At 61.7% G+C, this 12226-nt stretch overlaps 1 protein-coding gene across 6 annotated transcripts; it reads right to left on the bottom strand.

The window, feature by feature from the left end:
* Positions 1 to 323: 323 nt before the first annotated feature.
* ADAM15 (ADAM metallopeptidase domain 15) lies at positions 324 to 11714 on the bottom strand. 6 transcript variants are annotated; one of them, XM_058660378.1, is made up of 23 exons: positions 11530 to 11714; positions 10310 to 10401; positions 9654 to 9730; positions 9362 to 9440; positions 9120 to 9196; positions 8825 to 9023; positions 6769 to 6834; positions 6613 to 6681; positions 6362 to 6531; positions 6148 to 6232; positions 5830 to 5978; positions 5567 to 5741; positions 5270 to 5362; positions 4864 to 5168; positions 4241 to 4436; positions 3996 to 4076; positions 2977 to 3049; positions 2576 to 2714; positions 2206 to 2275; positions 1586 to 1678; positions 1099 to 1170; positions 719 to 843; positions 324 to 607 (listed from the first exon to the last, which is right to left on the bottom strand). In XM_058660378.1, exons 1-23 carry the CDS (start codon positions 11606 to 11608, stop codon positions 565 to 567), a joined length of 2607 nt encoding a protein of 868 aa, XP_058516361.1. In that variant the 5' UTR covers positions 11609 to 11714; the 3' UTR covers positions 324 to 564. The 6 variants fall into 6 exon arrangements, with proteins under 6 accessions (XP_058516361.1, XP_058516362.1, XP_058516363.1 ...); XM_058660379.1 differs by having other exon boundaries at positions 1586 to 1657; XM_058660380.1 differs by lacking the exon at positions 1586 to 1678.
* Between the last annotated feature and the right edge of the window lie 512 nt (positions 11715 to 12226).

Here is a 12226-nt window from a genome sequence, read left to right as displayed (position 1 = left end):
CCGTGGGCACCGGCCAGACACACTTTTCCCAGCCACCGGCCCCAGGGCGGGGACAACAGGCCCGCCGGCTCGGCCGGTTGTCGACAGCCGTCCCCAGGGGCCCGCTTGGCCACCGGGCGGGGCGGGGTGGGGGGAGACCTGGCGGTGGCCAAGGGCGCAGCGCGGACCCGCGTTGTGCGCGGTGGCGCCGGGAGGCGACCCGGCGTGGCGCGGCGGGGACGCCCGCGGCTGAGGCGGCGGCGCCTCCTGGCGGCCGCCCCCGGGACCGCAGGCAGAGCCGAGGCGCGCTCCGGAGCTCCACGTTTATTGCGCCCAGCCGCCCCAAGGCTGCGCGCCAAGCCCCTCTCCCGCCGGACCCTCTCCCGCCGCAGCTGCGTGGCCGGGCTCCCCGGGGATGCTGCTCAGCGGGGGGTGACGGCGCCCGAGGTCTTAAGACGCCTGTTTTTTTTTGTCGCGTGCAGGTTCAGTCCTTGGTGAGGGAGGATGAAGAAGGGGGCAAGTTGGGTTAAGTCTCTCTCTTTTTTTCCTGAAGTCCCAAGTCCAGGTTGGAGGCAGCAGAAGAGCTCAGAGGTAGAGCGAGGACACGGCTGGGGGAGGGGGAGCTGGCCTGGGGTGCAGGAAGCCGAGAGGGGGAAGAAAAAAAGTCAGCCCTGCCCTCATCTCCCCAGCCCTGGCGTACCGTGCGCCCATCCATCCGCAGCACCCAAGCCTCTAATACCTGGAAGGGGTCACCGCAGGCGGAAGCCCCGCTCCTGGGCCGGGCAGGTCACCTGATGGGCGCCGGTCCTGGGGGTCAGCGGGCAGTGGCTTCCTAGGGGGTGGCGGCTTGGCAGGCCCCTGGGGCTGAGAAAGGAAGGGGGAAGGCAGGAGGCCAGCTTGGATCTGGGGCTGTCATGTTACCCACCCCGATGTACCGGCATGAGGAACACCAGCTCTCGGACGGCACCAGCAGTCCAAACCAACTTGCCACCACTCAAGGTGCCACCTGCCCTTGTGGCTTCAGGCACAGAGGGGGCGTCTCACCACAGCGACCAGCACCACAGCCCTGGGTAGGGGAGGGGGAGGAGAGGCTGTGCCCTTCTCTCCCACCACTGTTACCTTCGGGTGCCTCACCACCGGGTCAGCGGGCAGCGGGCGGGTGGGGGGATTGGGTCGGTCAGCCAGTGCAGCCTGAACAGAGAGAGGGGCAGTGGCTGTGAAGGCACAGCTGAGGGCAGTGAGCATGCAGGAGCTCCCCGGAGGAATTCGGGGACAACGTGAAAAGTCAGTCGGGGCGCGGGAGGGAGTAATGTGGGGGGCATGCACACAGAGTCGGGGTGGGGGGGCGCATGCTGAGCAAGTGAGCTGGAAGATGTGAGTCGGCCCTGAGTCCCTGGCCGCCGGCTGCACTCCCGCCGCTGACCACCAGATGGCGGTAGAGACCAAGGCAGGAAGCTCACCATCTCTTGCTTCTGGGGCTCCCAGGTCAGAAGGCTGAGGGCCCCCCCCCACCTCCGGTCACCTATCCGGCAGGGAGCAGGGATGACAACTGCAGTAGGGCACCAAGCCTCCCATCTGCCCCGCGTGGGACCTGGCCCAGATTTACCTGGAGTCTCTTGGGCACAGGGTCAGGCGGCAGTGGCCTGGAAGGGGGCCCTGGGTGGCCGAGGGCGCTGGCCTGATGAGAGAGCAAGAGATGCTGACAGCCCAGGGAGGGAGGGAGAGCAGACAGACAGACAGACAGACGGAGCAGGTAGGGGTTAGTGAGGGCTGTGCAGCGGGGCCCATGCATGCAGTGATGGGTGGCATGCATCGACCAGGCTGACCAACGTGTCACCTCTGCAGGTGCTCTGCCTCCCGACAGACGCTGGGTGGGGGTGGGTGAATGCTCAGCGCATGGGCACTCACCAGCCCTTCCTCCTAAGGTGACCTGGGTCTTGTTCTGGCCTGGCACACCTCTTGTGCCCACCACAGGGCAACCACCTTGCCAAACCCCTGGGGTGGGCAGCTCAAGGGCCTCAGCGTACATCTCCATCTCGAGGGGCTGCCCTTCCCTGCTCCAAGCTGCAAGACCCCTGCCCTGGGCCTCAGCCCCTGGGAGGGGCAGCGCTGGCCCCGACTCCGATGGGCTGGTGCTTGGGCGAGGCTGGTTGATGTCTCCCCTACGGCCCATGCTGGAGGCCAGCTCAGGTGAGCGCCCCTTCTCTTGCAGTGTCCAGGACTCACCTTGGTGCCTGGCATCAGCAGAGCCCTCTGTGGGGGTCCTGGTCGTTCTGGGGGAACAGACTGTGCTGCCCTGAGCATAAAGAAAGGCAGTGAGGGAGAGACCCTGGAGAGGTATGCACCTTGGAACTAAGGGGACATGAGGGCTAGGTGGAAAGGAGGTGGGGGGGGAGGACGGGGGTTGGTTTAAGGGAGGCCCCCAGGCTCACATGGGGCTCCTGGGACCCCAGACACTGCATGGGGGATAGCAGGTATGTGGGTGTGGCAGGAAGCGAGGTGGGGGGGCTTGGAAGGGAGTGGCTAGGGCTGCAGAGGTGGGGGAGAATGCGGTGTGTCCCCCAGTGGAAGGGAATAGCAGAGAGGTGACGCCCACCTGTATTGGCAGCTAGGTCCCTTGAGCTGGCAGAGCCGCTGGTGCAGGCGGGCACGGTGCCAGTAGCTTGCACCCAGCAGCAGCAGGAGCAGCAGCAGCAGGAGGCTGAGGAGCAACCCCGTGGTCAGGGAGCTGGTGGCTGTGGGGGTGAGAGTGGTGGGGTTCAGAGGTGGGCAAAGCCAAGAGCTTCATCCCACCCCCACCACTGCCAGGAGGGAGCAGGGGGCAGACAGTGAAGCCAGGTGGTCAGGGAAGACAGCGGGTTCTGAGGTCTAGAAGTGGGTGGGTCAGAACAGAGGAGCTAAATTAAAACAAAGCAAAACAAACAAACGAAACAACAGAGGGCCCAGAGGGGGGAAGGAAAAGATTTTCTGGGGCTCCTGCCCCCACTCTGGTGCTACCTCGGACCCGGGAGGTGCAGTCAGGGGCTGCCCAGCCCTCCTCACAGCGGCACTGCTTGTTGCTGTCACAGACCTAGAGGATGGTGGTGAGGAGCGTTCAGCCCTGGGGCTGCCCCAGGTCCCCAGTGTCCACGGCTGGGAATGACAGAAAGAGTTCCTGCCCGTGCTGGAGGAAGTGGAGCACATGGACCCTCACTGAGCCCTTCCACCTGCTGGTGTGGAGCTAGAGCCCCCCCTCCCCGCCCGACACCTCTCCCAGAAACCCGGGGAGTGGACGTCAGAGGATGCCAGCATCGTGCCTGCTCCACAGGCCAGGCGTCTCAGCTCAGAGCACTGGCTGGAGTCCCCACTGGCCTGTTTCTGATCCAGCTCCTTGCTGATGTGCCTGGGAGAGCCATGGGTGACAGCCAAGTCCTTGGACCCCTGCTACCCATGTGGGAGACCCAGATGAAGCCCCTGACTTAGGCCTAGTCTCGCCTTGGCTTTTGCAGCCATGTGGGCAGTTAACCTACAGACAAAGATCTTTGTGTGTATCTCAGATTTTCAAATAGATCTCTAAGGAAAACAAACAAACAAACAAAAAAACAGAACCTGCCCCAGTCCTGCAGCTTTAAATGGCAAAGCCAGAATGAGAACCAGATGGAAGAGCTGGCACAGTGGCTCAACTGGCTGATACCTGCCTTGCAGTGCCACCATCCTATATGAGTGCCAGTTCTAGTCCTGGCTGCTCCTGTTCCCACCTGGCTCCCTGCTTGTGGCCTGGGAAAACAGCAGAGGCTGGCCCAAAGCCTTGGGACCCTGGACCCATATGGGAGACCCAGAGAAAGCTCCTGGCTCCTGGCTTTGGAACAGCTCAGTTCTCACCACTGCAGTCATTTGGGGAGTGAACCAATGGGTAGTTCTGTCTCCTCTCTGTACATCTGATTTTTTAATAAAAAATAAATAAACCTTTAAAAAAAAGTTTTTAAAGGAATCAGATTGAGCTTCTTGCCACACCCCCAGACCCTGTATCAGCTCACCCCGTGTCCGTGGCATCTGCTGCTACGACATTCTTGCGCTCCCAGGAGAGCCAGTGGCTGGCACCGGCGGTCAATACACACCTGGGAGGACAAAAGAGCCAGGGTCAGAGGCTGGGTGGCCACAGCTGCTGTCACAGGAGAAGACAGCATAGCCACCCAGCGGTAGCGCTGGCTCCAGGGCAAAGCTGCTTTCCGTATGGCATCTGTCCAGCCAGCCTCTCCCACCATCACCCAGGCCCACTCACCAGGCCGGGGCCACAGGCTGTGCCGGGCAGTGCCAGGGGTGGCTGGGCCACATCGCTGCCAAAGTCTAGGTGTGCCCAACTACAGTTGAGCTGAGTCCCGTTGGCTTCTAGTATCTCCCAGAGCCACTCTCGAGCCATGCCCAGCAGGGGTTGGGTCCTGCCCCCCTGGCACTGCAGCTGCCCACACATGGCGTCTCTGGAGGTGGGCAGACAGATACATAAGGTTGTTGGGGTGTAGGAGGACAATTGAGTGGACATCATTTGAATGGGCACAATTGATTGGTTATACAAAACAAACAGATATTTTCAGACAAGGGTGTGGAAACAATTGATGGGTTCTTTAGACAGACTTATGAGAACTATGCAAGCTCCTCAATACCTCCTCCCTTATCCCATGTGACCCTCAATCTATAAAAGCCTGACGCCACTAATAAACTTCGGCTATTGACCATCAGTCAGCTATTGACCATCAGTCGGTAGTCCACATGTATTCTTATCAGCCCTGTTCACCAAGTCCTTTGCTGCAGGATAGCAATCAAGTAGCGCCCAAACAGGGACAGAGAGCGAACATTGGGCCAAGGCTCCAGCCAGCCCAGAGCAGGAGGCAGGGTTTCCTTGCTTACCTCGGGGTGCAGGGCATGTAGCTGCCGTTGGGGCTGCGCCCGCAGCTCCCAAACACATTGCCCCGGGTATTGGCTGTGCGGATGCAAAGTGGCATGGCAGGCAGGGCCCTGGGCCCCCAGAGCGACTGGCACTGCTGGGCATAGGAGGCGCAGCGCCCATGTAGGCACACAGCCTGTCCATCAGCACAGGGCTCGCCGTCCCCGAGGCTGACATCAGGGGGGCACTGGGAGCTGTCACCTGAGCAGAACTCAGGCAGGTCACAGTCGCCTCTGGGAGGGCGGCACTGCCAACCAGCAGGGCGGAGCTGTGGGGAGAGTCAGCATCAGAGTGGGTGCTGGGCAAGTCAAGGTGAGCCCCAGGGGAGGGCTGTGGGCGGTGGGGGGAACTGGTCCTCTCTGTGCTCACCTGGCAGTTTTGACAGCAGGGGCCGTCTGACGCACACTGTGCCCCAGGCCTGAGCTGGCAGGTGGAAGAGTCGCAGCAGGGATCTGTGCAGTCCTATGGGCACAGGGTGCTGAGTGCCAGACTCTCTCTCCAGCCCCTCCTCCCGGAGATCAGACAACCCCACCCACCCAAGAGGACCTAGGGCTCTATAGAGCTCCACCCAGGATTCCTGGGTTTCCCAGGGGTGGTGGGTAGGGCCCTTTGTGTCAGGAGACTGGGAGAGGGCTGAGAGGAACAGGGCATGGAGGGCAGGCTCACATCTGGGAAGCCGCAGTCACACTGCTCGCCTGGGTCCACGAGCATGTTTCCACAGAAGGCAGCCATGGCAGGCAGGCTAGACTGGCGCTCAAAGAGACAGCTGCCCATCCCGTCCAGCAGGGCCTTCTCCGAGGCCCAGCGGCTGCAGTTGCTGAAGTTCAGGCCTGGCAGGAAGCTGAGGAGGGAGAGGATGGTGGAGTGAGGCAGGGAGCAGGGCAAGTTGGGGCCGCCTGTGCCACCCCCTCTCCTAGTACCACCCTTACTCTGTGGAGGCTTCCATGATGCAGCCTTTGGCTGGGGCTGGTCCCGGGCAGGGGCAGCTATTGCCCGGTGAATTGTGGTCCAGACCCAGGCTGTGGCCCAACTCGTGTGCGATGGAGGAGGCCACTCCCAGGATGCTGGTGGAGTGGTCCTGGCAACAGGAAGGGACACTGCAGGTGCGGCCCCAGCCTGTCTCCTGTTCCCTCCTCCCTGATCGCATGGCCCTGGGAGCTCATCGGAGCCCATTGGGCTTCTGATGGCGCCCTCCCTGCCTCAGCCCAGGAAGTGGAAAGGGAACAGGAGCGCGGGAGACAGCTCACCATGTTGACACCTCCTGAGAAGTCAGGAGAGCAGATGGAATTCTGGACGGCCATGCCCACCAGAGGCCCCGAGAACAAGGTGGCACTGTGAGGTCAGAAGGTCATAGGTCAGGGTCAAGACCACATGGGTCATAGGGTGTGTGGTAGGGAGTTGAGGAACTGGCCAGGTCAGGGTGAATCCGGGGCCCCCTTTGACTGAGCCGGGAGCCCTTACGTCACCAGCTGGGCACTGTCATGGGGTAATCGAGGCAGCAGGTCTGCCTGGCGCCAGTGGAGGAAGTTGTCAAGTGTGACAGCTGGGTCCGGGCTGACGTCCACTAGGTCACGCTGGGTCCAGGCCTCCAGGCCCACCAGCACCACCCGCACGTTCAGCGGCCGGAAGAACTGAAAGACACACTGGGCTCAGAGGAGGGGGAGGGGCAGGGCGAGGGAGTCAGCAGGAACCACTGCCCAGCCTGCACTCACTGTGTCCAGCAGCCAGACCACTTCCAGGGTGCGGTTCAAGAGCTGCTGGAAGTCCGGGTACCGCATGACCTGCAGGGGCGGGGACAGATGCTGGTGACATGCTGCTGGGCCGCAGAGGGGTGGTCGGGTTGTTGGGGGCGGAAGTGGTAAACTCACCTCCGCATGATCGGCCACGATCACCAGCTCCACTATCTTGGTCTCTGTGATCACGTCGCGCCTCCGCTATGGGCAAGAAGGAGAAGGATCAGATGAGTCTGCCCGCGGGGAGCCAGCACCCACGTGGGGCTGACCGAGCCTGTCCACGCCCGCCCTGTGTGGTCACACAGAGGAGCCACCACTGGGATCCAGAGAGGCTGGCGACATGACCACAGGGTACAAAGAATCAGATGACAAAGCTGGCCAGTGCTTTCTCCAAATTAAAAAAGAAAAAATAAATCATCGTCACTAGCAAATCCCCCGTGCGTGTGGCATAGTTTTAAGCACTTTGCATTTACTCTTCACAGCAACCCTTTTAAATGAGTTCTACTAGCCCCACTTTACATAACAGGTAATTGGCTTTTTATGGCTTCACAGTGAACAATCCTGCTGGAGGGGTCCTCTGAATGTGGAGGGAAGGGTTGTCAGGAACACCTGCTTCCCATCTCCCCCATCTCCGAGAGTATGGGTTCAAGTCCCACCTCCACCTTTGCTCGCAGCTTCCGGCTGATGAGCACCCCGGGACTCCGTGATGGTGCAAGTACTTAGGCTTAGGTCCCACGGGGGAGACCCACAGTTAGCTGCTGGTTCTTGGCCCAGTCTGAGTGACTTGGGGAGTAAGCTATCTTAACTGTCTTCTCTCTTTCCTGTCTTTCAAATAAAACCTGTACAAAAGGGTCCAGCGTGTTAGCCTAGTGGCTACGGTCCTTGCCTCACATGCTCCAGAATCCCATGTGGGTGCCGGTTTATATCCCTTCCAGCTCCCTGCCTATAGCCTGGGGAAACAGTAGAGGACAGCCCAAGGCCTTGGCACCCTGCACCCTCATGGGAGACTTAGAAGAAGCTCCTGGCTCCTGGCTTCAGATTGGCTCAGCTCTGGCTGTTGTGGTCACTTGGGGAGCGAACCGGTGGCTGGAAGAGCTTTTTTTATGTCTCTCCTGTGTCTCCTTTCTGTAAACCTGGCTTTCCAATAAAAATAAATAAATCTTTAAAAAATGCACAAAAATAAAACAAAATTCATGGAAATATATATATGGCACACGGGGGTCAGTGTGGTGGTATACAGGTTAATCTTCCACCTGCAGTGCCAGCGTCTCATAAGTATACCAGCTCAAGTTCTGGCTGCTCCACTTCCCTTCCAGCTCCCTGCTTGTGGCCTGGGAAAGCAGTGGACGGCGGCCCAGGGCCTTTGGACCCTGCACCCGCGTGGGAGACTCAGAAGAAGCTCCTGAATCTTTGCTTTCAGATCAGTCCAGCTCCAGTCATCATGACCATTTGGGCAGTGATCCAGCAGAAGGAAAAGCCCTCTGTCTCTGTTGCTCTCTCTCTTTGTAACTCTTTCAAGTAAAAATAAATATTAAAAAATAATAACATGGTCTTCAAATTACTTTGTACCAAAATAAACATACACTTTTAAAAAGAGAAGGAGATACAGAAAGATCTCCCATCCGCTGGTTCACTCCCCAAGTGGCTGCAATGGCCAGAGCTGAGCTAATCCGAAGCCAGGAGCCAGCAGCTTCTGCCAGGTCTTCCACCCAGGTGCAGGGTTCCCAGGCCGTGGGCCATCTTCTACTGCTTTCCCAGGCCACAAGCAGGGAGCTGAATATGAAGTGAAGCATCTGGGACTCAAATTGGCACCTATATGGGATGCCAGCACTGCAGGGCGGAGGATATGCCACTGGGCCAGCTACTGCAATTACTTTTCTTGAGGTACTTTCCTATTTCCTTGAGAAAGAGTGGTCTCTGGAGACACATGAGGTGAACTGGCTCCTGAGTCCCAGCAGGCTGTGCTGTAGCTGCAGCCGTGGGCAACTCACCCAACCTTCTGAAGTGGTTTGCCAACTAACGCAGAGCTCCTGACAGCACCTACTTTTCAGGGTTGCCAGGAAGAGCAAAGTGCCTGGCAGGGTCCTTATGAGCAGGTACCCTCCTCACCATGAATGAACAGCCCTGAGCACCTGGGGGTCAGCCCTGGTTATTCCGGCAGCCCAGCTTTTCCGGCGATGAACCCCCTCACCCGGCGACCGTGGCGCTGTCCACTGGAGAGCTCTGGCAGGGGTTGGGCAGGAGTGGAGGCAGATGCGCGCAAGCTCGAAGCACAGGCGTGGCCCGGCAGGAGGACATCTTGGATGCGGGAGATGAGGGGAGGACCCTGAAATTCCCCAGGTCCCAGCTCCAGAGTGTAGCTTCTTTCTGGAGACAGGACTACCAATCCCCTGGGAAGACAGACCAGAAGTCAGAAAACATTTCCATTCCGCACCTGGGATCCCCATGCCCTCTCCCCCTGCTGCCATGGACTCCACCCGGTATACCTGAGCCCAGAGCAGGTGCACAGGGAGGCCCAGGAACCTGCTCGGCCCTGTACCAGTCCCCAGTAGCAGCAATTCTCCTAGAGCAGAGACATTGAAGCCAATACTGAGATTGGAGCCCAGGGTCTGGCTTGCAGGACAAGATGTGCAGTGTCTGCCCAGCTCCTCCAGGGCTGCCAGCCCCAGGCACCCCCGCCCTCTCCCCTACTCCCAGCCAGAAACAGGGAACCAGGGGTCCAACTCACTAGAGTGTGTCCCTCACTGAGCACCCGAGTGCCGTCACGTTGATACCACACCAGCGCGGGGCGGCTCGGGACCAGATTCCTGCGGATGAAAGAAGAGGCTAATGTCACACTCACCACTGTGGGATGCAGTGACAGGTAGGAGGCCTGCGGCTGGGAAGGGTGGCTGGAGCACAACGGGCCCTCTGCGTGCCCATCTGGCTTTCAACACAGGTCAGCCCTGTGACCTCGGGCAGGTTCACAAAACTCTCCGTGCCCTGATGAGGACCTCTTGGGATTGTTTGCTCGGCCTTACCTGTGCTGTCGCAGCTCCAGGACGTGATTCTCCCCGTCCAGCTCCAGGCTGATTCTCAGGTCCTCAGGCAGGCCACCCTGTGGGCGGGCACCAGGGGGCACATCACCTCACCAGCCCTGCCTGCAGTGCCTGCACCCCAACCAGGAGCCTCATACCCCTGGGAGAGCTCCGAGGATTAGATCATTGGTAGTGTGGGGGTGGGGGGTGGGGGGGTGGGGGGGTGGGCTCCCCAGGGAGGCACCAGGAAGCTCTGCCTGGCCTGGGGCATTGTTCTGGGGGGTGGCGGGGGGAGGTCAAGGAAGGTGTCTGAGCCGTCCCTTCTCGGCTTCCTGCCCAGAGAGGAAGCAGCGTGGAGGTCCCCGCGAGGGCCCCAGCCCTTCCTCTGACTCAGCGGTAGAGTGGGGCAGCGGTGTGGAGTGGGGTGGTGGTTTGGGGAGGCCTTGACCCTCTCCCCAACAGAGAACTTTCCTGGTGGAGAGCGTAGGTGCGGCTAGGTGGACAGATGTGCATGGGGTGTGTGTGCTAAGTGAAGCCAGGTACAGGGTTGTGGGAACAGAGAGGCAGCCAGCCCAGGAGGAACCTGCTGCAGCATGGTGGGCTTTGGTCTGAGACAGCCGGCTGCCACCAGGTGGGCATGGGCAGGAGGGGGCGCTCACCTGTAGTGCCTCCCCTAGGCTGATGGCTGGTCTGTCCGAGGACCTGCTCCAAGGCTCCCCCTCCTCGCTGGACAGAAGCTCCCCCGTGCCACCTGCAGCCCAGGACACCCCAGGAGAATGCTGAGGGCGTGGCACCCAGTGTCAAGGCCCTGCTGTGCCCGAATGGGCCCTGCTCTGCACGCTGCGACTACACGGAGAACCCTGGAGGGAGAGGCTTACTCACCACCTATCACCAGCCCAGCTGCTGGCCAAGTCACTTAAGAACCCCGCTTGCTCAGTCTGCAGCCTCTTCTTGGCCCCCTTGGGTCAACTCCAGATTCTGTCTCTTGGGAACCCTTCCTCCTGTCCCCCCAGGAACGCCCTCTCGGAACTGGGCGCAGCCCTGTGGCTGTGTGCCCAGCCGCCCTCCACCCTCCCCTTCCCTCGCCATGTGGAAGCGGGAACGCCCATTTTGGGTGAGCAAACACCCCCATCTCCCTAAATACCCCTCCCCGCCCAACCAGGCACACCCACTCCCCACAGCCGCGGCTTCCTCCCCGCACCGACCACACCCCCAACAGTGGTCCGCTGTCCTCCGGACGTCCACTCCCGCCGCCGGCCCTCTCAGCCCCCTGGCCCAAGACAGCAGCGGGAAGTGAAAGTTCCAAGAAGGAGTTGATGTGTCCCGGCCTCTTTCCTGGCCCGGCCTCCCTCCTCCCGGCCCCTCCCGGCCCCTCCCGGCCCAGCCGGGCTGCTTCTGGTGGCAATGACACCAGGACGAGCCGCGGGCCTGTCCCACCGCGGCCTGACATCGCGGAGAGGGGTGGCTGGACGGACTCCTGCGCCCCGCGAGCGCCCTGGCACCAGCTGGAACGGCCAGCTAGGCCCCAGAGGAGCGAAGTCGTCCGCCCAGGCAGCAGCGCTGCTTTTTCTAGGATCTCGCGTGGGCGCCGAGCAGCACCAGCGATGCCCGGCACCTGAACCGCAAAGTGTGTGCGGGGATCACGCCAGGGGACCACCCAGTCTGGCGCACCGGCATCCCCCCTCCTCCCGCTCCACTCCATCGCCAAGTCACTGGCCCCAGGCCCAGGGCAGCAGCACAGCGCAGGCAGCGCTCTGGACAGGGTGAGCTCTGCCCACGTCCCCGGACGGTCCCAGGACCCCAATGCCTCCTCAATTCCCGGTTAACCTCCTCCGAGTCCGGCCCCTCTCCCTAACCTCCCTCCCGCCTAGACACTCACCTATCTTTGGAAGCGGCCGGGAAGGCAGAGGACTCCCCGCGCCCAGGAGACCCAGGGCCCAGAGCAGCGCCAGCCGCATGGCAGCGGCGCCCCGGGGCCGGGAGGGCGGCAGGTGCGGGGCCGCGCGGACGAGCTGCGGCGGCCGGGTCGGCTCCGAACGCCTGGTAGTTGCGCGCAGCCGCCAGGCCCCGCCCCGCCTCCCATCGGGCCCCGCCCCCGCCGAGGTCCTAAAGCCGCCGAGGCCCCGCCCCAATCCCGCCCCCTTCGGGGTCCTAAAGCCGCCGAGGCTCCGCCCTCACCCCGGCCCCGCCCCCGCCAAGTTCTAAAGCAGCCGAGGCCCCTCCCCTGCCCCCGCCCTCTCCGGGTACCAAAGCCGACGAGGCTCCGCCCTCACCCCGGCCCCGCCCCCGGTGGATCCGAAGCCCCGCCCCGATCCCGCCCCCTCCGGGGGTCCTAAAGCCACTGAGGCCCCGCCCACTGTGGATTCGAAACCCCGAGGCCCCGCCCCGATCCCGCCCCCCGGCCCGCCTCGGTCCGCACTGCCGCTTTCCCCCAGCTGTGTAGGGCCGGCGCGGAGACCGGATTCTTCCCACTCGAACATCGCTCTGACCGCGGGTCCCTAAGCAGTCAGCTTCGCTGCCTTTCCGTCTGCTTCGTGCCTGCCGCTCAGTCGGCCTTTGGAGATCCAGCAGAAGCC

Source organism: Ochotona princeps, chromosome 2 (genome assembly GCF_030435755.1).
Source record: "Ochotona princeps isolate mOchPri1 chromosome 2, mOchPri1.hap1, whole genome shotgun sequence".
NCBI classification, from domain to species: Eukaryota; Metazoa; Chordata; class Mammalia; order Lagomorpha; family Ochotonidae; genus Ochotona; species Ochotona princeps.
The sequence above is the reverse complement of the archived record's forward strand: the minus strand, read 5'-3'. Positions and strand labels throughout refer to the sequence as shown.

What these genes read in the sequence shown, in the direction of transcription:
- ADAM15 (XM_058660378.1), bottom strand. Translation starts at nt 11,608, where the DNA reads ATGCGGCTGGCGCTGCTCTGGGCCCTGGGTCTCCTGGGCGCGGGGAGT. An exon ending in GCCTAGGGGAGGCACTACAG is followed by an intron (nt 9,731 to 10,309) that starts GTGAGCGCCCCC and finishes GCCCGCCCACAG; the next exon opens with GGTGGCCTGCCTGAGGACCT. An exon ending in CCTGCGGTGACCCCTTCCAG is followed by an intron (nt 608 to 718) that starts GTATTAGAGGCT and finishes CCTGCACCCCAG; the next exon opens with GCCAGCTCCCCCTCCCCCAG.